The 24147-nt window shown below is 40.3% G+C and overlaps 1 protein-coding gene across 1 annotated transcript in view; it reads left to right on the forward strand.

Moving 5' to 3' along the window:
• The window catches only part of IGF2BP3 (insulin like growth factor 2 mRNA binding protein 3), a 113972-nt gene that overhangs the window by 58340 nt on the left and 31485 nt on the right, over positions 1 to 24147 (forward strand). Inside the window, exons 4-8 of the mRNA XM_080382181.1 lie at positions 10277 to 10328; positions 10422 to 10485; positions 19306 to 19590; positions 21750 to 21884; positions 22464 to 22586. Coding sequence (XP_080238307.1) covers positions 10277 to 10328; positions 10422 to 10485; positions 19306 to 19590; positions 21750 to 21884; positions 22464 to 22586 — 659 coding nt within the window. The remainder of the gene's footprint in view (positions 1 to 10276; positions 10329 to 10421; positions 10486 to 19305; positions 19591 to 21749; positions 21885 to 22463; positions 22587 to 24147) is intronic.

The raw sequence follows: 24147 nt of genomic DNA on the forward strand, positions 1-24147 counted from the left end.
AGATATTTTTGATTCATGTGCAAGGGAATATTGCTGTAGAGAGTTAAAGTACTTTTACTGGAGGATAGTGTGTGCAGCTACTCATGGAGCAGCAGCGAAACAGGACTGGAGCCACTTACCCAAATACTCGCAGTGCCTGTTTGAAAGCATAAGGAAAAATCTGCATCAAAATTAAATTGAATGTCCAGGTTTCTGGAAAATGTGTGTTGTTTTTTGGTTTTGTTTTTTAAACCAAAGCGTATCACTCTAGCACCTGGTGTTACCAAACTGCTCAGATGCTTGCACAAATGTGACTTCTGCAACGGACAGCTCTAATGGCTTTTTTAGCTGCTAAAGCCTGATGTCTTGGGCAGAGGTGATTTAGTGGAATTGAAAACTTGGCTGTAAAATATAAGGCAGAGACTTAGGTCTAAAGTTTACTGTGGGGCCACTGGAGCCAGTAAGAATAGAAAAGACCTCTGCTGCGTTGTGTTTGTTTTCTTGTGCTTTTCATAAGTAGGCCTGAGGAGTAGCAGGTGATTAACTATGTTCTAGGCAAGCAGTTCTCTTTGAATAAAAGAACATTAAACAACCCAAAAGCATGTATCATCCATGTGAGTTGGTATTCCCGTTCCTATATGAATTCCACAACTTGTAAGGAATAAAGCTGTTTCAGTTTTCAGATCTGTGCAACTATAGAGTATTAATTACTGCAAAGTGAGGGGAATGGTGTGAACTTGCCTCCTTCGTGATTGCATCTCTGTTCTTTTTCCATTTATAAGATGGCAAAACGTGTTCTAATTTTATTAATAATGAGGCTGTGCAATAAACCTCATTGTTTGAAAGCTTGCTGGTGACTGAACACATCCTTCAAGGCTGTGAGTGGAAAGTCTTCCATCTCTCTTTGTAAAGGCCCTGAATGCAAGTAGACAGAAGCAGAGATCGCTCTTGAACCACGTTAGGCATAGTTAACTCATTTAGCTATGGCTGTTCTCCTCGACTTGTTCCAGTCATCTTACTTGTCATTTGATTGCTCCTTCAGAATTGGTGCTTCAAAGTAATCTATAGTTTGCAAGCTGTCAGCTAGCGCTCAGAGTTCACACTGAATTGTTTTGTTTGGGTATGTATAGGTCCAGTGGTATTAGAGTAGTGCATGTCTTGCAATCTTAGTTTCTAGTTTAGATAATCTCATTCAAAAGTTTGTGGCTTTTTTGTAAACATCTTCTTAAGCCTTACCTTTCAGATTAGTGCATGAGCTGGCTGTAATTCTGGCATACTTTAAGCTAGACTTGGAAATCTCGTAGATCTTGGTAAATGTTTGTTTAACAGAACTTTATGATAATATCTCTTTAACTTTTAGGGTTTTTTGATAACTTGCTTTTGAGTGTCTAGAATATTTACGCTTTTATGACTATCTGAATTATTAGGTAGCTGCTAGATAATGTGTTTTACCACAGAAATTTTCTACACTCCAAAATCTGATGATTCCCCTTTGCTCTAAGGTTCATGTTTCTGCAGCTTGAAGGCTTTGACAGCACTTAATTGTTGTTGTTTTGCAAAGCTCATCTCTGTTAGCAATGTAGAGACCTTTACTGTAGATCTTATTTTAATCCAATTCTGCAGCACAAAGTAAATAAAATACTTGAAAGTGGTCTTGATCTACCAAGATTTTTCCTTCCTCCTGTAAAGTGGATATAACTTGTATTTTTGTCTGACTTCGGGCTGAATTCTTGAGTCCCCCTCGAACCTCCTCTACTTCTTTCAGTGCCCAGTTCCCCTGCAAACAGCCATACAAACCAGGAGAGGTGGGTTAAGAAAAACTTGTATTCTCTAGTTGTTGGGATGACTTTAGCAATTTTGGGTATAGCTGTTGCAACTATTCAAGTGACTGAGCTGCCCCATATGTTAGGAGACTGCTATTGGTGATCTGCATTCAGGTATAGGAGTTTTGCCATGCCAGCAAAATTACTGGGGAGGTGAGGTAGGTGACATGCACTGACAGCTTCAGGGAAAGTTTTGTATGAGAGTATCCAGCAACCCAGCCCATGTGTCTGTAAATCTCAGTAAATGCAGGTAACAATTCCTTCCCTTCAGCAGTCTCTTGTATTTGAGAGACTCTATAATCTAGAAACTAAACCTTCTCTGAAATGTCTGGTCCACAGCAGTGCTGTCCCTTAGTAGGACTGCTGGGAAGCCAAAGACATGACCTGCATCTTACGGATGGCCAATTTAAAAAGGAGGAAGGGGAATCCTGTAAATGTAACTCGGGTAAAATGCTTCAATCTTTTTATAGCTTTTCCTGGTTATAAAGATATCTAAGGTATTCATGAAGTAGTTGTTGAGGATTTATCTTTTTCCTGAAAGCTTGTCATCTTGAGTCTTGTGCTCAGTAGAGGGGATGTCTCGGAAGTGATCGCCATCTGAGCTCTAATATACTTTATTTTTATCTGCACTAATCTGTGAACTAAATCCATTTTACAGGATTTTCCTTTATGATTCCCTCTATCATTTTTAGATAGTTACAAGCAGATCCTAGAGGAAATGCTTAATACTTGAATATGGGACAGTCCTTCCCATGAAGATTTCCCTCCTATCAAGCACTGACTTGGCTCTGTTTCCACAATGCGCCAGCATACCTGTACCAGAAGGAGCAGTTTTTCTTGTGTGGCGGCCTCTTCATGAAAATATCCCTGAGCTCTTGTCAAGAGATTTCTTGGAATGTGTAATTGTTGATAGGTTCCAAAAGATGATTCAAAAATTGATTTTTTTAGTCTGACAGATTTCTGTAATAGTTGCAGGTTTCCAACTTTACAGAAGGCTTTTTTAAAAAGAACTATTATTATGCTGAAACTAAAAATATCAGATTAGTGCCGGTCTTGCAGAGCAGTAATGAAGTAGCATCGAGACTTTTTAATAGCTACAGAAAATAGCTTTCGAAAGTGCCTTTCACACACGCATGTGTGCACACACAGAGAAAAAAGAGTAAAATGTATAGGAGAAATACAGTTCTCCCTGATAAATCTTTCAATTAAAAAGAACACATTTTCTGTAATGATATAGAGTTAATGTAATTGGAAGGACTGAAAGGTTGAGGAGGGGGAAAGGGAAAACAAGCTCCCTTTCTGATTTTCACGGCGCTGAGCAGGATGTTGCAACTTGCACTGCGGGGCTGAGCAGCAGTCTTCTGACAGAGAGCAGTGCTGGATGCCTCCACAGGAAGGTGTCGAAACAGACAATAAAACACCAATTGTATTACAGTATAATGCTCTGAGTAAAGCAGAAAATTCATCCTTTATCCCAATGTATTCTCCAAACATTCTTGTAAAATATGCTGGCTCCCTTGCTTTTGTGTAGTCTATCGTTTAATCAACGTTGGGCAATGGGTGCTCACTGGATAGTAATGCTTTTATAGCTTTTTTATTTTCCTTCCCTTTGGCAAACTACAAATCAGATTGTAGAAGTAGTGGGGAGTGTTTCCACTTAAACTGGCCTCCTTGATGCGAGAGGAGGCAGATGAACACGAGCTAGTGTTGCTGCTGCTTCCTACTACGTTTCACAACACCCATCTGCCAGCCCGGCATGTGATCCTTCCCGCACGCCCAGCCGCAGAAATGTCCTGGTAGCCTGTCTGCCTGGGGGGGAGGGGGGCAGCAGTGCCCACGAGGAGATCCTGGGAATGGGGATTAGCTGTGTAAAACAGCCGTTGCTTTCCCAAAGGACTGAGCTGCGTGAGGGTGCTTTTTAATTTTCTGGAAATCAGGATGGGTACTGAAGGAGGTGTGTTGGCGTTAATGCTAACCTGGTTCGTAAGCTCTGATGTTATCTAAAAACTGGTCTTGAAGTTCCACCTTTAGTGTCAGGAGGGGGGAGATTAATAAAGTATTGTAGCAGATACTGTGCAGTGCTTAATTGCATTCAGATAATGTTGCATAAATACTTATTTCTCTGTGTTTTCAAACTTGTTTTCATTTAATTTAGATGAAGGGTGGAGAGGAGCTGCCAATTTGGCCATCTCTACATGATTCGTTATTTCATAATACCTGTATCATATTCCCTCTCGCTCCTTTCCAAACTGAATTATCCCGCTCCCTTTAATCTCTTTGTGAAGGAGGCCACCCATGCAACTAATAAGGTGGTAGATTTTTTTTTTTGGTCTTTCTCTAAACATTTCTCAAGTACTTTTTTTAACCTTGGAGACCATTTAATGCCATTTGTGAGCCTTGATACTATGAGAGGGTTTGGTGCATCCCGTACCTCCTTAGTGTAATGCACACTAATCTTTCCTCCCTATCACACGTTCAAGAGACTATTTCCAGCTTAGGGTTTAATGTGGGAACACAAAAGCACACAAGATAATTTTGCCTGCCGCATTCAGTACCTGGGCTAACTTTGTAGCCCAAAAATTTCTTTTGCAATTTCTTCTATGTTCAGAGCTTCATTAGAATACTTTCTCAGTGAATTTTCCATCATATGAATTTTCATTTAAAAAAAGAGGGAGTTCTGAAGCTGATCTTCATCTGTAATGGTTTACTGTGTTGCTTAACACTTGTTGGATTCCTCTTAATCTTTTCTTTAGAACCTAACCTTTTTCTATCTGTAAATTATGCTAATTATACTTCACGTGATTTTTGACTAAGCAGATTTAGGGCAGGTCCTTTTAAATGTTGTTCTTGAATACTAGTGTGGTTTTAAAGCATTTGCTCTCTCTCTTCACCTCTTTGTTTTATAGACCTCGGAGTGTGTATGTCTATATGTTTGCTTTTTTTAAATGGCCCAGCAGTATTACCTGGAAATATGTATAAACACATGTGGTGTATGGAGTTGGTTATAGTCGTTGTAGTCATGGCTGCGTGTGATGCTGAGACCTATTTTCGGTTGCTTTATGTCTTTTGCGTAATTTGAAACACTGACGTTGAAATAGTCCACCTCATCTCTTACCTCCTTATTTTTTTTAATTGAGCATTTCAGATTTCCCTAATGAGAACACAGTAAACGGGGACCTGGTGTTTGCTCTTAGCGCAGTTGGGAGGGACATTGGCTCAGGCTGGAGCGTGGCTCTGCTGTCAGCTAGGAAATCCAGCGTGTGCAGTGAAGATGACTGGTCTTGTAAGAGTTGTGCCCCAGTTACTCACCACACACTTTATTAATTTTGCAGCAAGTCGAAGACTTTCAGGAAGACAGACCCCTTTGGTTAGGGGAATTGAATGCTGCCATGACAAACTGAAATCTGAACGTTCTGGTCTCTGGTGCTGTGCAAACTATTTAAGCAGAAGTTACTATTACTTGCTAACAGTGTGCCCCGTCTTGTGACGAGCCTCAGGTCTCTTGCAGAAGTGCCGTGTTCTCCTTGCTTCCGAAAGTGGCTTTGAAGCTGCACTTTGAACACACAGACATGCTGAGCGCTGTGGAAAATCAAGCCCTCGGTGTCCAAATTGGTCATTCAATTAGTAGTTCCTTTGACAATTTTGTCTTTGTTCTCTGTGGTTCAGCTTTACATTCTTAAAACCCTGGTAATGCCACCTAAACAGAATTGTATTATAGGGTAAACTTATTAATAGTTTTGAACATTTGGATGTAACTGTAAGTTCCCAGGAGAAGAATTCACTCCAGGGTTTGTATGGGATGTGGTAAATAAGCCAGAGTTATTGTTTTCAGGCGCTGCCTTTCTGGTGTGTGCAAACAATGACTTCAGCAGCTTCCAGACTTATTTTTCTGATTCTTCCAGACTATGGTCATGGTTTCGTGAAACAGTAAACTGGGTATTGGAGGGCCTACAAGATGAAAAACGCCATCACCACACGCTGCAATGAGCTGAGCCGTTGCAAACTGTCTTTGCCTATTCAAATGCCCTCACAAGGTTCTGGAGAAGTAACTTTGCCCTGGCAGGCCCTGTGCTGGTTTGGGTACTGCATGTCCGTGCTGCTCTGCCTTTACAAGGGACCAACACGCTCTAACCTTTTTGGTGTAAATGATGAAAACTCCTTTCCATACCTGGCTTTTTTGTTTCCTTTCTTTGTACCTTTCCTCTTCTAAATCAAAAAGCCACTTGCACTAACAACTTCTCTCACCTCATATTGTTGACTGATGCTCTCTATCCATGCTACCCGCCTCCTTTTTTTTTTTTTTTTTTAAATTATATCACCCAGAACACTCAAAGCCTTTACAGCCAGAAATTTCCACGTGGTCTTTTACTGAATGACGCTAATCCTCCTGTCTCATTTTTCTCTCTCTGCTATGTGTGATTTCCGTTCTGTTGTCTAATTTTAACTCCCAGTCAACAGGACAGGAGTCATGGAAGCAGGAGTGGTGGTCTAATGGCTCTGCATGAGTGGAGGAAATGACTTCAGGTTATACAGCACCACTGTCAAGTTCCCATCGCTAAGTGCATGTGTGAGAGAAACAACGTGGGTAACTGTGCTTATGGACCAGATGTCTTGAGACTAATTTGCTTATGGTGTAGGGCAGAAATCCTGCAGCACCATAAGATGATGTGTATCAAATAGCCTGTTCTGAAAGTGCAGAAAACAACTGCTCTGGTTTGTTCAAAGGTGCTACTTCTAAACCTGTGAAATTGTTCAGAACTGGGATATTTTTAATGTGTGCTTTGAGCTCTTGGCTCTACTGAAGAGTAACGTTTCCTTGTTTTTTTCCTTGTAAAGCAGCCTCAATTTGTGGGGCTTGGTGTAGGGTAATAATGCTGTTTATAATGAAGTCAGAATTGGCTTTTAGAGCCTGATGAATGAAAGTCCACAGTATAAGACTGCAGCTTTTTGTGAGAGAGACATCTGTGCTATAACGAGCAGGAGACCCAATTTAGACAACTGTTAGAAGGAGAGCTCAAGAAAAGGAAAGACTTTTTTTCTAGCTTAGATTAAATATTTGTACAAATAAACTTTTCTTTTCGGCTGCTCATCAGAATTGCTGCTGCACCACCAACTTGGCTTTGAATTTTGTTCCGATTGCCCAACAAGGCTGTACACGGAGAGTGTTACGGAAGAACAGCTTAAACAAAACATGTTTGTTTTGCAGCAGAACTACAGGCTTTGGGCTAGAGAGAAAAAAATTTGGGGAGAGGGAAAAGGCAGTGTGAAGAGAAATATGAAAAAATGAAGGATGTGGATAGAAACTGGCTGTTTCTGTAAATGAAGCAAGAAACACATGCAAGAGTTGAGTACTGTGTTTTGAAAATGAGTTACGATAGAGGATCTGGCTTTGCAGTTGTGATGATTTCTCCCAGCTGGATCAGCTGTTTCAGTTAAGTGTTCTCACCCATGAAGGTTGCTCCTCTCACACACACACACACATGCACACCCCCCAACTGCTGCTAAAACTTTTTTACTAGTGCCTTTTAAATACAGTCTGGTTAACAGGCTATCCCTGTGGTGTTGATCTCACTTAAAACCTTGCTGCGTGAGACTGACAGTGCTGGAAATCTAAGTGTCTACTGAGGGCAGTGCTGTGGAGCGCAAGTGTCTTTGACCCGAGAGGATTGTTTCCCATTTTGGTTGAAGAAAGCTCCAATCCTTTTGAGGAAGATTCTCATACATCTGTTCAGTAAAGCAACTCTTCTAGGAACACGGGAACTCAAATCACTTGGATTAAAGCCCAGATGGACACTGTCTCTGACTGAAATGGCTCAGAAGAGGATTAAGGAGCAGCGTAAGTGGAGAACTCCTGGTGGAAAGCGGTGGGATGCTGAATGTGCCATCCTGGGCTATTCCTCAGCATTAACAGCAGAGGAGACTTTTGGTTCTTAGGCTTCTTGAAGGAGATGCAAGACTAGAGTGTTGAGTGGTTGTTGATGGCTGATCAGAAACATAATGAAAGTAGTTTTTAGAGAGAATGTAGTATCTTTAAAAAGTTGTGTGGATTCAGCTTTAAAGCTTTTATTTTCTTGGTGAAGCTAGTGACTTTAATACATTGGTCTTAATGTAAAGGTATGCTTAGCCTAGAATATAAATGTATTATGGAAATAGCTTACAAAATGTCGATTAATTATTATCCAGCGAATTCTTGTGGTACCTTTTGGCATTCCAGCTTTGCTTTCTTCCTGTATGATTAAGGATGAAAATGCATTTCTGTGATTTTGAGGTGATGCAGCTTTGGGGCAGAGTGCCTATGAGCTGGTGGTCCGCACAGTTCAAATATAATAACAATTTGTCTTGCTAAAGACATTAGCTCACATTGTACTATGGTCTGCTGTGTAATACAGCATGGGTGTTGACATACTGTAGGGACAAAGAAATTGTTTTATCAGACTAATGAATTCTTCAGCATCCTATTTCAAGTAAACGCCTCGGAATGGATCTCTAAGCCAGTGTCTTGCTATGCTGCTCTTGTTTTAAAACACTGACCCCGCCTGAGATTCTCTTCACCCACAGATTTCAGTGGAAGCACAGTTACCCCTTAATCACGTGTGGTAACTCTCCTGGCCTGTGTGGAAGTATGTCCACAGACACGCAAGACCTCCCAACTCTCCCACTTGTCTGTGCCAACATTTAAAAGGATCTACCACAGACTTCTAATTTATTTTAATCCCTTGGAGCATCTCTGCTTCAGTAATATTTAGCAAACTTCTCCTTAGATAGTTTCAAATTGTCAGAGGTGAGGAGTGGCAGAAAAATTGTATTTTAGGGTATTGAAAAGGCAAACTCTGACTAGGCTAATCTCTACTTGTAGAAGGAGAGGACAGTTAACAACTTGTCTGTGAAAATAAAACAGTTGCCAAGAAAACTTATTAGACCCTATACAAGAAGGATAGGGAAATTCTGCAGTTAGAAGGAATAATGCATTGCTCAAACTTGGTGAGTTTTGCCTTTTGAATACCTGGTTTGAAATTTTACCTTTGGGTGTCTGTGTGCAATTTCAATTTTAGTAGGTGGTAAGGACTGAAAATGATACTGATGCAAGTTGTCGTCAAGTTTGGACATATAAACTGTGATTTATCTTAAAAATGTCTTTTATATTGCAGTAAAAGTATACAGTCCATGAATAAATTATAATTTTGAAACCTTAATCTCGTGAAGATGTAGATACTCTGAATTTTACCCTTTTAGGGACTAGGGTTTTGTGCACACTCGGTTGCTGGTTACAGCGAGTGGAAGCACACTGCAAGAAGAAGCTGCACGGAGGTGTTTTTATGTCTACTGCTCCCCTTCTGTCCTGGTTCCCTTCCTTTCCCCAAAAGAGTTTCTTCCCTCTCATAATGACATTTCGCTTTAAGAGACTAACAGAAGTGAAGAATGGCACTTTGGTTACAGAGGAGATTTCAAGTTCACTTTTTCACTTTTTGATGTAATTTGTGAACTTTTCCAGCACTGTCTTAACTCTTGAGACAAAACATTAGGATGCAGTAAACCACAATGATGTACTTGTCTTCTGTGCTAGTTACTGCCACAGTCACGGTTTTCTGGAATGATATTTATCACCAGGAAAAAACCAAAATACATACTATATGAATTCTAGAAGTGATACAACAGTGGGTATTTTAATGTTTTACCAGAACATTCTGACGCCTTGATTTTCCTAAAGGTCTTGTTTATTGTCCTTTCTTCATCATTCTGCATTTGGCTAGAATAAGACAAATTGTGCCAAATAGAACTATTTATTTGGATTTCTTTTACCCCTTGCCATATGTTTTCACCTATTCCTCCCTAGCTTTCTACCGAAGGACAAATTAATTGTGACTTTCAAATAATTGTGCAGATACTGTTGCGAGTGCTTCCCCTGGAATAGTTTTTTTGGAAAATGTCAAAAGAATTGTGGAACAGCTTTTGATGTGCTGGTTATTCTGGTTAACTTCTTCATGTAGACAGGTCCCCACTAAGTAAGAGAATAACATTTTTATGTATGACCTAAGTTAAGTGTACTGGGGGTGGGGGTGCAGAACCCCCAGTGAGTGACAAAGTTGCATATATGTACTTGAGATACATGGAAAGATTTTATTCCAGATTTGCTCTTTAATTTTTCCTGCCTTTGCTTTAGCCCACTCTGGGAACAGGTGACTTGGTTTATTTTTAGAGTTTGGAACTTCCAAAAAGTCACACTGCACTCACTGTGAGTTATATTCTGTATTTTCACATCCATGGGGTTTTAAACGCAGATTTTCTGATGTGAGAAAGAAAATGAGCAATGTGTTCTTCCCAAAATAGTTAACATTTCTTGATTATTGGTGTGGATATATTGAATGCTCTGCGTTCTGATGAGATTATTACAAATTTTAGTGCTTTTATGTGCTTTTTTGTTTTGTTACTCTGTTTTGAAATTGAAATCTGTAATTTCTTTTACCTTTTGATAGGTGCTGGATAGTTTGTTAGCTCAGTATGGAACGGTGGAGAACTGTGAGCAAGGTATGGCTCTACTCTCAAAATTGCGTTTAGATTTGTAGTGGGAAGTGAGTGCACGCTGAGTGTAACCTCTGTGCGTTGTGTTTTTCTCTCTAGTGAACACTGACACGGAGACTGCAGTTGTAAATGTAACATATGGCAATAAGGACCAGGCTAGACAGTAAGTATCTTATTTACTTGTTACTGTCATCTAACTTGCATTTTGGAACTTATGTTGCTGTGATTTTATATGCAACTTTTGCTTCTGATTAATTTATCAATAAAATGATCATGTAAGCGTTAACTTTTAAGAAAGTATTTCTGTCTTCCCCTTGCCAGGTCTTGTGTGCTCTACCTTAATTTGCTGGGTTTTATCAACTTTTCCCACACTTCAATTAAAAATTAATAATTTTAAAAATTGAAAATTTGGGTAAAATTATTTGAGTGAGGAGGGCAGAAAGTTAGTGATTTGCTGATGACAGAGGATGGGAGTTGTTCTCAATTATTTTTAGCTGTGTTTTAAAAAAAGCTTTGTGATGCCCTTTTACAGTGTTGGTTGTTCTGTGTCTGTCTTCTGGTTAGCAGCTACATTCTTCTGTTCGTTTCTGTTATTGTGCAATGATTTTCCCCTAAGATTTTTTTTTTTTAATTAGAAAACTTAATGCTGCTTTCAAACACACAAAAGTTTGTAGTCTGAATACCCAAAATAAATCGTTTGGGCTTTTTGTACTTTAGGCCTTTTAATGGTTTTTATTCTTTTTAGGAATTTGATGCTTGCTTACGTCTTCAGTAATTGATCACTTTTAACCTGCATATTAAAAGTAATAGCCATAATGCCTTACTTAATGGTTGTATATAATTTTCCTTTAAATACTTACTGATATTTTATAACATGCTACAGGTTTAATTTTGCTTTTCCACCACAGATAGAAAAACGACTTGTGTTCCTTAATTTTTAATCTGGTGACATAAGCATTTTTTTCCTTCTCTTTCTAGCCATAGCAGGTTAAACAAAACCAAACCTATGAAATAGCCTACAATGATCTTTTTATTTTAACTTTGAAATTTCTGCCACCTTGTGGCTAACTAAATTCAGCACTTAAGATGCAGAGTATGCTTATGGAATGCATTAATTCAAATTACAAATTAAATAATACTTGTACATATAATTAAGTAATTATGACTTCTGTGTAACTTGAATGCAACACATGTATTCAATCTTTCAAAATGTTAGGTTATTTGTTAGTGTATACTAAACAAATGTGATGGGAAACTCGTGTCAGTGGCATCTCCTGTGTACACTGGAGCTGAAGGAAACAATGTTTTCTTGAATTCGCTATTTAACGTCTCTCAAACCCTGAATTGTTCAAGTTCTTTAGGTTCTTCTGTTGTTAATTCTGTTGTGCAGTATTTAAGAAAAATGTTGAATTTCTAGTTCTGAAGAAACCTATGGTGCAATGTTAAAAATAAATGCTACGTGTGCCAGTTCCTTCTTTGAAAATGTAAGAGAGAAGTAGCTAAAATACCATGGAAAGAAGAATGATATATTTTTGAGCTGTCTGTCATCTGTAATGTCTGTTCCTGGCCTTGTGCACTCCCTTCCGAAGTTGAAAACAACAGTGTACAGTTTTTCCCCCCTCAAACTGTACTTGTTAAATTTTAAGGTCAATTCTGAGGAAATGCTGAGATAAGCTAAAACTATGCACAAGTGTCTGAGATAAAATTTTGTTTTGCATGAGAAATCACATGACAGTAACTGAAAGCATCTTGAGTCTGAAGCAGGTGAATTTAGTGTCCATCGTGTTGGAGGAGGACCTGAAGAGATACAGGTTGAATGATGACACAGAATTTGGTTGCCTTGAACAGGTGGGGCAGGTGGAGTAGTGTGATTTACGTTTGTGAATTGTTTGATACAGGCACAGGGTTTTCTAAGGGGATGAGTCTGTTTTCTGTACAGAAAATACTAGCTCAGATTGTCTGGGTTCAGGATGCAGCCTTGCAACCATTTAGAAACCTTTAACAGAAGTGGCTGGATAGAGGTTTTCCTAGGAAAAAAACTGTGAGGAATTACAGTGAAGATTCACTACAGAAGCTGTGCATGTGTGGCTTTTCTGTGTGACTGTGGTGGTGTTTCATTTGAATGGTTTTCCCAGACACGACCTAGCTTTGCTTCTGGTAACTGGCTGTGGTGGACAGCAGTATACGAGTGCTGATAGCTGATAAAAGGCAGCGTTGGTCGGCCTGTGCAGTACAAGGGATAACAAGAACTGACTTTATCAAAGGCTGTTTAGAGTTGTTGAGAATCAGCAGCTGGTAACAAGCTTTGTATTTTGAAATTTAGCTGTTTATGGCAAACGATGCTCTTAGCCATGACTTTCGGAGCAAACACTGTGGCATGAAGTTTTCTATGTTGCCGCATAGAGTGGGTGCCCAGTTCTGATTTCTGTTCTGCACTTCTTGTAACACGTACTACCCTCACAGTTAGTGCTGGCTGACAAAACACGCAAAGTTGGCTGCTTCCCCACTGGTGTGGCATTGTTGTGCCTGTTGCAGTGTGTACCAGCAATGCCACAGCAGTGAAGGTGCTGTAACACAGTCTAGAGATATTTTTGACAAGCAGTTCTAAACGAGTGTGGTATGCATTGCTTGGAGGATGTTAGTTTTGAACAAAACTTTGGTTCCACCCAGCTGGGAAACTGAGCCTTCTTCTGTCTTGCAAATCCAATTGTAGTGGCAGAGGATTGTTTGGTGTTTTGTGGGTGTTTGGTGGTGGTTTTTTTTTTTTTTTTTTTTGTTTTTTTGTTTTTTTTTTTTTGTCTGGGCTAGTGCTATAGTTGCAGCATAATCAATACAGGGCTGCATGCAAATCTGACTTGCGAACTGAAATTTGTGAAGAATGCAGTCCTCATGAGAAACAAGTCTTGGACAAGAGAGCACACAGCACCTAAAATGTGAGATGCGCACAGTTATTGACTTCTAGTTGGAATGGAGGGCTATGGCTTTGACCTGTTGTAGAGATGCCTCTCTTTCCTAGCTGGACAGGTATGAGGTGGTCCTGGCAGAAAAAACAGGATGCTGCTCCTTGTCTTGATGTGGCCGGAGCAGGGGAGCTAGTGTGGCGGATCAGGTACTTGTGGGAAGACTGGTAGGTTTGTGGAGAGGTGTACAGCAAGCACAGAGTTATGTGCGGGCCTGGGAAAACCACACTTTGCTCTTTGGGTGGCGAGGAGAAGGCTGGGATTGCCAGCGCGTCTCTGTGACCCCATCCCTGCCCTCCTGTCCTGCAAGTGCTTGGGAGGAGGAGGGATTTGTTTCAACTCCAAAACTGCTTCTCCTTCCCAGAAACTGGAGGGGACCTTACAAGGCATGTGTGTGCTGCTGTGGCACGTGCAATTACTGGACGGCATGGTGGGTTATGGAATATTTGGAAGAGAGGAGTTCAGAGGGCACGGTTCAGTTTGAAGAACCAACCAGCTGCACGTAGGCACTGAGGCAACTCGGGGGTGTCCTTTGGCAAGCAGGTCCCTCTTCTCACAGTATCAATCCCTGACTGCAACTGGCAGGGCACGCTGACTGTGTCCTTGTGACGTGCTGCCACCTAAATTATGGCTGTTACCTTCAAAAGTTACACTGCCTTCTCTTTCCCTCCCCAGAATGTTCTACTGTATAGGTGTCTAGTGGGTGCTACAGGATTTAGCTCTATCCAGGATTTTGGAAGGAAGATTTTGTGCAAAGTTGACCTTGCATATATGAAGTGGTTGTGTATTGTTTTAGTATAGGGTTAGGTGTTTATTTTTCATCTTATTTTTTAGCTCAGGAATGAGGTACATGTGCTGGCTGTGTTTGTAACTGATGGTGTATTTTACATGCGGGCTGCAACGCGAGGAGCTCAGGATCTGCATCTTTGCAGGTATAAGTAGGTACATTGAGTGTTAAGACACTAGTGGTCACCTTTTAATTGGGATACTTGTAAAAAAGAAACAGGTTTTTTACCCTTTCAATGAAGTACAAAGCTATGTGTATGCACACAACATGTATGCTTGATGAATAAGAGTTCACGTAACTAATACTTTTACATGCCATCATGGGTCAGGGCTAATGTTGCCATAGGAACGGTAATACTGAAAATTCAGTGATGTATGATTATAAGCTTAGCTTTATTTTTTGCTTTGTTTTTATTTTCAGAAATACTAATGAAACTATATTTTTATTTAAGGCAAAAAAAATTATTATGCCAAAGAAAAATTACCATGTGTATCTGTCTTCTCGGTATGCAAATGTATCTGTTCAGGGAGGAAAAACGAAAGGTGGTGTATGTACAAGCTGCATGTGGGAGTGAAATATGTTCTCCATCTAGTACTTAGTGTCATCGCACTATCAATGGATGAATGATTTCCAGCACAAGACTCGGTGCTTTTACTGTACTCATTTATCTAGGATGTTTAACCTCCACTAGCATCAGAAGGGAGAAGGCTGGGCAAACATGCTCTCGTAGGGAGCTCATGAGAGGACAGCCATGAGATGTCATTTTGATGGGAAAATCTCAGGTGACTAATTCACGAAATATTTGTTTAAAGGTTTCATTTTTATGTAGGGCTCCTCTTACTTCTGAGCAGGTGTCATGTGAACATAAGCCAGGCTGCTATACATCTTAGCAGAGCATAAGCAGTAGTCGCTGCAGTCTCTTAAAGAATTTGTTTTATAAAAAAATTCTGAACTACACTATGAGATTCCTGTGTACCAGCTCTTGCTGGTATATGAAATGGAAGCATTTTCCATTTCCACTAAATATTAATTTTTAAAGAAGATTTGGGGGAGGAGAGCACCTCCTAATGAGGAAGTTTACTGAATCTTTCTCCTTCTTTATCCTCATTAAGTGACTCTAAAGCTTTTAGCCCTTGTGTAAAAGGTGGTTTGTGGATTGTTTCAGTAGGTACCAGTGGTGCACTCAGACAGAGGTAACCTGCGTGGCCTTTAATTTGTGGCTGTGGAAGGAGACCCTCGGCTCTGTTTGGGAAGGCAGAAGTCTTTGAGGAAAGACAGAGGTGGTGTTGCTGTGGTTTGGACTTAAGTTTCCGAGGTGGTCAGTCAACGTGAGTGTGTTTTACAAAAGGAGCCGGATTTAACGTGGTTTTGGTGGACTGCAACAGTGATGATAACCTTGACCAAAACGGGTGCCACTAGCACTGTGAAGAGCCAGTCACTTGCTTTCCTCTGAGGCTCAGGCTTTCCCAGGGAGCGGGGATGGCTCTCCTCATAGGAAGTGCTGTCCTAAATGCTGTTTTACAGGAATTTTTCTTCCATCTAGAAGGCAGTGCTTAATCACTCATTGCTCTTGGTTTCTCCCCGCAACCCCCTCTTTCCTGAAGCAGTGCCTAGATTCCTCTAGAACTTTAGGCTTCTTATGGTGCTGAAGGACTACTGAGAGCTATCACCTTGCCTGATTCCAGCCCTATGTTTCGTGCCACAAAACTGATAAAAATTAGTTCAGAACAGTTAAATAAAGGTGTATGACAATGCCTTAAAAAACCTAATGAAAACTGTCAAATGTTGAAATGCGAAGGCCTGGCTCAACAGCCAAAGTATCAAAAGCTTTGGGCTGTGTCTTCTGTAAGAAATGCACCAAAACTGTGTATTTGCTGCATTACTGAAAATTAGTTATCATGGCATTCCGCTGTGGGTGCCTAAATTAGTACAGAATGCGGGACCACTTACCTAGGAAACGTCAATTCCACAAAAGACTTGGGAGAGCAGCATTTAGTTACTGACTCTTCTGACTTCTTATCACTTGAACAAGTCAAATTATAAAACAAGTCAGCCTATAAGATATGGAGATCTCTGACTCGGAGGATGTTAGTTATTTTAAAGTTTTCTCCATAAATATATAGACTAACTTAAACAAGTGATACTACTGTATTATCTCTAGTGTACTGGATTCTCCAGTACACAGTACTGCAGGTACTGTAGTATCTCCATCATCTAACTAGAGAAGTGGACTCTGAAGCAGGTTTGCCTTCAAATACTTGCTCAAAAATGTGTCCACTGTTTTTTTTTAGTGTGTGATTTTTCTGTGTCATATGGCTTTGGTGGCCAGGAATTGTTCACCGCTGGCTGACAGAATTGATTTTCCACAATGGCAAATGAACTTTTCTCAGTTTGCTTTGAATTTAAGGTACTCTACAGTCATATAGAACCATCTGGCAATTTAAAAAAAAAAAAGTTCCGACCATCTTTCCAGGAAAGGTATGGCATGTATGTATGCCAGTTGTTGCTGAATGATGTTTGTTGTGAAGGCGTATAGGTATGTAGCTTGGTTGCAAACAAAAAGCCTGGTCTTTTCCTCCCCTACCACTTCTGAAGAGTGAGAAATCTCATGCACTGATTTAACGTAAGGTTTTGTATCAGTGCTGGGAGTCTGGTCTAATGTTTTAAAGCCAGGGGAAATTGAAGCATTTTGGGAAAGAAGCAATGTCTGAACTTGTTGAATGAATGCATGGAAGGGAATGAATTGGGATAGATGTCAATCTAGAGCCTACCAGCATGTCCGTGAAATCGTTGGTACTCATCTCTCTAACATCTTGAGGTTTGATTCCAAAAGAAACAGATCTTGTGCAACTGCACTGGCTGGTGGTGCCATTTCCCTCCCTGGTACTAAATCAGCTTTTTGGCTGATTGTAGGAAGACGTAGTCCAGAAATAGAGGTCTCTTGTCACAACCAACAGGAGCTTAGTATGTTTTGGTTGCCTAAAAAGGAAAGGCTCCAGACCCCTTTCCCAGATGGGATATCCATGGAGAGACACTTCAGTGAAAGGCCTTTTGGGTATCGGAAATCTACACAGAAATTAAAACTGGAGAGACAAATCCATAGGAACACAAGTTTCACTGGTCTGGCTGCTCACTGCCCTTACTAGTTTGTAAACATGGATTTCTGTGTAGTATAATGCTCTTCCAAGTCTGTGGAGTAAAAGTTAAGAAATGTCAGCTTTGAAATGGCCTCAGCAAATATTAATCCAGCTCTCTTGACATATGCTGTAAGAGATCCTTCTGTTACGGAAGCAATTACACTCCTGCCCTGTTCCCAAAGGACCCGTGTCTCATTTGATGAACAGAAGTATTTAATGAGCAGTGATCAGTTACTCAATATTTTGCTTTCCTTGATGTTCATTGGTGTTGCCTTGGGCCTTATTTATTACCAGCCCTTATTAAACACTGCTTCAAAGACACAATTTACTTGTTTTCTCATAAATTCTTTACTGTCCAGCTGGAGTATTTTGAGGATGCTGGCTCAACTGGGAGATGAGGGGCATGTTATCCTCAGCATCCATATACTGCTTCTTACCTGCAGAGCTGCTGCTTGACACCCAGACTGTCCGAGGGGTCACCCAGGAGGTGAATAGTACTTTTCACTGGCTGCCTTTGACAATTTAAGTGATTGGCTGGCATCATCCTTTATCTCTGCAGTAGAGGCAGGAATAAAAATGTTGCTGAGGTTAGCATTTGGTAAACTGGCAGTAAACACCTGCCAGCGTGCGTGAATGGAGGGGCTAGGTTTAGTTTCTGAATGTGAGGCCTTGCTCCAGAGCATACAGTTACTGGAGCTTTTCAACAAAAATGTTGGTGGGTTCTTTAATATGAGATGGAAACCTCCTCCCTCCCATTACTGTTTTTGATTTAAATTTAGTCCTTAAACAAAATTTATCAGTAATCTTTAGTCCAAGATTAAGCCCGGCACTTAGAAACTAGGCCAAATTGATGCACGTTTCATTGATAAACAATATATTGCTGATAATCTGAATAATACGCCTTCTGTAGCAAAACTTGAAATATCTTTCTTGGGCAAACATGTTAATTTTATACTGCTAGCTTATTAGTGTGTTGCGTGTAGCTTAGTTAAGCCTACTGTTTCCTGGCCCTTTAATTGTATTGACTTTGTGAGTGGTAGATCCTTGACCCTCCAGAAATCTGTAAATTTTAAGTTCAGTTGTGCTCCCTCTGTGAAGAGGAGACCAGCAGGTCAGGTTGATTTGCAAACTTGGCCCCACCTTGGTTAGAAAGAGGGGCTGGGCGGAGGGAGAGCTGAGCGGGTGGTGATTCAGTGTGATGGGCCACGGTGAGAGCACGTTGTGTGCATTTGGGCAATATCCCTCTGTGCTATTTGAGACAGGGTTCTGCTTTGCCTAAAAGCACAAGAGAACTTGAAACGCCATTTAAATGCCTTCTAACACCTTTGCATCTGTGGAGAATTTAACAGATGCATTGGCTTGAATTTCCTGGTCAACTTTTAAACCTGCTTACAACATGACTAGTTTATAAGTTGCAAGGTGTTGTCGTGGTCTGCTGAGTGGTGTTTCAAATGCTATTGACTGGCTTTGAATGCTTTCTTTCCTGCTGAGAGTGAACCAGGAGCTGTCTTTCATATCGTTTTTTACTCTCTCTCTTTTTTTTTTTTTTTTTTTTTTTTTTTTTTTTGTCATAGCTATGTCGGTTATTACAAAAACTCCAGCCAAATAGCTGTGCTGGCAAAAACCCTAACGAAGGTGCTGCGATAGCAGCTAAAAAGTTTTCCCTCTGGTGCAGCTTTAATTCTATTTGGGAAACTGATTTAAATTAAATCAGGCAAAAGAATGCTTTTGAGCGTATAAGCTCTGTCTCCTGTGAGGTTTTGCTGATAGGGTTGCACCAGCAAAACCTTTAAAGTGCACAGAAGCCCAGAGCAAGCAAGAACTAACTTGTAGTCCTTAATATGGTGACTTAAAAAAAGTGAAAAAAAAGAAAAAGGAAAAAAAAAAAGGTTGTGTAATCAAGATCTTGACTGAAGAATTTTGAATGTAACTTTTCTTCTTGGATTCTTGGAACTGGTTTATGGCTTTGTCAAATGATTTAGAAAGAGCAGAAGTCTATATCTGAGTGACTTGTCATTTCATAAGGCCCTGCATGTGACTGTGGTTTGTTTGGTTTTTTTTTTCCCCCCTCCTCTCTCCTCCCCTTTGCAAATAAACAGAGCAATAGAAAAACTGAACGGGTTTCAGCTTGAAAACTATTCCTTGAAAGTTGCATACATCCCTGATGAAATGGCAGCCCAGCAACCTCCACAGCAACATCCCCAGGGAAGACGTGGATTTGGACAGAGGGGTCCTCCAAGGCAAGGGTCACCCGGTGCAACCACAAGGCAGAAACCACAGTCAGACGTTCCTCTGCGGATGCTGGTTCCCACGCAGTTCGTAGGAGCCATTATCGGGAAAGAAGGAGCAACAATCAGAAACATTACAAAGCAGACACAGTCCAAGTAAGTTATTTTACAAAACTGTAATTGTAAACTTTAACATTGTGTCCTTATGTCTTCTGTAAAGGAAAACTTGTAAAACTTCACAACTAACCTGTGTGGTCAGAGAGCAAATGAAGATAACAATGAATAGGAAATCTTTTGCAACGTTTATTTAAGGACTGGATTCAGTCCTTGACACGTGTTCAAATACTAGCTGACTTGTTTCTCCCTTTTTAAAGAAATGAAATTAGGCAGTGTTAGTAGGATGGCGCGTGTTGCTGGAGAGCTTGCTTACAGATGTGCTAATACGGTTCTGGCACAGAAAACGCAGCTGAAAGAGCTGTTGTATGTTGTTCTGTGGGACGTAAAGCTGGTGTGGTGACCTATCGAAGTCTTTATTCTAGCTTTAGTTTAATTTAGGGCATTCTTAGGATCTATAAATATTTTCAATTCAAGGGGCGGAGAGGGAACCAAAACGAAAACCTTCCCACGCCCCCTCACTGCTCGTTACACCTCACTCCCATGTATTTCTGGTGGATACATTTGTAGCTATGAAGTTGCATACCACACCAAAACACAGATTGAGGAAATGCACGGGAGGCAAAAAGCAAGCTGCTAAGTGACCTAAGAAGCTTAAGAGCACTAGGGTCTAGAGGCGCTGAAGGAGATTGTTTTCAGTGCATGTTAAATCCCTACCCACAAGGAAGAGCTCAGCGCAGATGCAAGAGGAGGTGGGGATTGTAGTCAAAGAATTTTTCCAGCTTACCCCTAAGAGCAGAGAGCGAAAGATGCTGCTTTCAGCAGTGCGCTGGTGTGAGGCCCCAGCTCTGTAGTTACAGCAGGCAGGACCTGAAAATGAGCTGTATGTGAGGGGTATGAGGGTGGGTGGCTTCAGTTTTGAGAGCAGCCGATGAGGATAACACTCCTCTCTAATTATACCCCCCCCTCCACTCCCAACAAACAGCACCCACCTACCCCCCCCCCCCCCCCCCAGCCAGACCCAGGATTACCATGATGCTCCTTCCAACCTCCCATGAGCATGTTGTAACCCAGGACACTATTTGCTGTGTTTAACAACGCAGGTTAAAGAGATTTGTGGTGTCCTGACAAGACTTGTTTGTTGTTTGCCTATGGGTAACCAGTTTCTAAGGTGGTATCTAAAATATCTAATTCCTGGACTATAAGAATCCTGGAAGACTGGTATAAGGGAAGCTTTTATCTCTTAAGAAGGCTGGATAAAACGGAAATAATTGCAGATTGCTAACTTTACAGATACATGACTTCAAGAACGATGCTTTCGTTGCTTTGGGGATAAAAAAAGAAATGACATTTACTTCCTGTTACACCAAGGATGGCCATGGGCTTCTTGGAAGATGCTGCATCACGAAATGAAATAAATTTTCATTATCAGAAGGAACTTATTGAAAAGCAGCTTGGTTGTTTCAGTTTGGAAACAACTGTGATTTGGGGGGAGTGGAGGGGAGGAAGCAAAAAGCAGAGATGGAGAGAGTATGTGACCTGCGGTTACTAGCAGAGGTCAAATAATATCTAAGGCATTATCTTGATGAAGGTCATAATTAATTTTTGTTTAATTCCTAGAGCTACATAAACCATGGTGTAGACTAAGACTAGTAGTTTTAGAGTGATAGAGAGTGGATCTAGAGGAAAGGTAATGTCAGGACAAACTTTAGGCTTAAAAAGCAATCTTGAGGATAAGTACAAGTACTGTGATACTACTTGCTAGCAGAGAAGTGGTAGGAAACTCTGCTGCTGAGGTCATTAAAAAGACAAGATGGGACAAGGCCTGACTGTACTGTAGCTGCACAGTCATTGGTGGAGTATTGGGGCTGGTGGTAGAGTACTGGGAAAGCTTGATGAAATGTTGTCTTCAGCAGTTTTCCACAGATTGTCTATCTAACGACTCCCCTGAATACCTTGATGAAGGGAAGGCGATCCCAGTGTCCGTGAAGATGGGGTTTAGCTGGTAAAATCAGGATAGGAGAGGCCCTTTATAACACAAAAATAGTAGTTAGCAGATGTTTAAGTAGTTGTGTATTTTTCAGAATTAAACCACTTAAATGTAGTTAGTGTTAGCTCAAAATAAATCAGGTTTATGAGAGTTGGAAATATGCAAGGCTTACCATACAGTACATGGTTACAGTTAGTGTTTTTCTTTCAAGAATTGATATTCATCGTAAAGAGAATGCAGGTGCTGCTGAGAAACCAATTACCATCCACTCGACTCCTGAAGGCTGCTCAACGGCTTGTAAAATTATTATGGAGATCATGCAAAAGGAAGCTCAAGATACTAAATTGTGAGTAAAAGGCATTTCATTGTGGAAGCATTAAAAATTCTGAATTCTTGTCAACTCCATTTAAAGATGTAGTCTTTAAAAACTGTTAATAAGTGAATCTTAGTTGCCATTATCCATATTTAAGTAGGTAAAGGAACTAAGACTTTTTCTCCTTTCAGGACAGTCCGCTTGCTTAATTAGCCCCACCACACATCTACGTTTTCAGCCATTGTCTGGCTGTGATTTTGAGGTGAACTGGAGCAAATACTGAAGTTTCTTGACCAACTATTAGCTTTTAATCAGAGTGAGCATAACAAGTTGTGAGTTCTCACTAAAAGCTTTAAGGTCTATTTCTTCCTTCCCAACAGCTCTTGCTCCTTCAGTCTGAGCTTTATGTAGCAGGTATGTTACAATGAAGCTATAGATGATAGTGCTGAAACATGCATTCCCCTCGGACTTGTTCTGCATCTAGTATAAACACGTGTAAGTGAATGGAGTTGTATACATTTCTATGAAAAAAAAAAAATATTTACCCATAACATGCATAAAAATTTGCATTCTGGTCTCCAAAAGTCTCACTGGGTATAATCTCCGTTACAGTACAGAAGAAATTCCCTTGAAGATACTGGCACATAACAACTTTGTTGGCCGACTTATTGGCAAAGAAGGAAGAAACCTGAAGAAAATTGAACAGGACACAGATACTAAAATCACGATATCTCCGTAAGTTTTCAGTGGCCTAATCTTTTGGTGAGATGTCTCAAATAACAGCAATGCCTCTACGGTACATTCAGGTACAGAGTTCTTTACAAAAATACGTGTGTTTTGAAGGCTGAGGTAACAGCCTTTTGGAGGCCTTTCTGTAATGTGGATTAAACTGTTACTTAAGCTCAGTTAAATTTAATGTAAACAGTGAGTCTTCATTGTAAACTCAGTCAAGAGCAAGCCTAAAAATAACATAGGCTCTGTGGAGCCAGTGTTAGACTTATATTTTAAGTGTCGGTTGTTTTTAACATATTATACCATATGTAATGACGAGTGTTTGAAACTGTAAGCCTGGATCAGTTCTGAGCTATGTGTGAAGATGAGTGAAATTAGTGATGTTTTAGTTTCTGGTACAGATCACATTTTTGCACAAGAGGGAGGGAAATAAAACAAATGAATACTGAAAAGAAGAATTTTAGTAGTGGTTCTGTCCCTCTCGGCCACTAGTAGCCAAACCAGAATGCATTGGCTAGTCTGCTTCAAACTAATAGCTTTTGGTCTGTGAGTTTGTGAAGGTAACTGAGACCCATTCAGATTTAGCTGAGATTAAAGAGGAGTTTTCACCTTCACTGGAAATCTGCAAATCGCTGATTAGATCAACATTTCTTTGCTTCTTTGTAGAAGCTTGACTGTTAATAGTAGTTTTACCCTGGAGTAATATCTTCAGAGAACCTTTTGTTCTGAATAACAAATACTCTGGCATGAACTTTCAAGCACTGAGCGCATCCTGGACTTACGCTTTAGCCAGAAAGGGTGAGAGTAAGGCTTATAGGCTGCAGGAAAGGGAGAGAGCTTGGATGACAGAGGAGGGTGTGTGAAGAGGTCTGAACGCATGCAGGAGACCACAAAAACAAAAAAAAAAAAAAAAAAAAAACAAAACCTCTGCAGAAAATAGCTCAAGTGAAGGCAAGGAAGCTAAGAGTGAATGAGGTTCCTCAAAAAGAGGAAATGCAAAATTGGGTGAAAGAACCTGAGACCTTCCGGAAGGTATGTAAATGTTTATGGAATTAGTCTGAGGAAGAGAAGTTGAATTAATTGGAGAAAAAGCACCTGAATAAGTCTGTTTCAAGAATAGCTTTAGTAAGGCCAGCATGCTCTTTTAAATGTGTTGGCATAAACATTTTGTTTTCAAACAGTGCACAGACTGTTAATGCTAGTTCTTAAAGGAAAAAAATATGTACAGGGTAAATGGGATAATGGTCTTCATTTTGTGAAACCGACTTGTCTTTACCGATGATGACACAAATAACACATTGTCTGTAAACACTCCCAGAGTGTTTTTTATTTTAGCAAGTTAATGGTTTATTTGCATTAAAATCTTGGCCTCGAGATTATACTTGTCATGCTATGCCTGAAACAGCCCCATGAAGTTGCCTGGTTTAGTCGGAACATGAGAGCGTATATGCCCATTGATTCTGCTTTGTCTAATTAGTCTTTCTCCTGATCTCTTCATTTAGGCCTTTTGGTAAACTTGTCCATAAAGTTAAAGTAAGGCAGCTGGTCTGGGAAAGTTTCCTCT

This window comes from Falco punctatus (assembly GCF_963210335.1).
Source record: "Falco punctatus genome assembly, chromosome: 4".
Lineage (NCBI taxonomy): Eukaryota > Metazoa > Chordata > Aves > Falconiformes > Falconidae > Falco > Falco punctatus.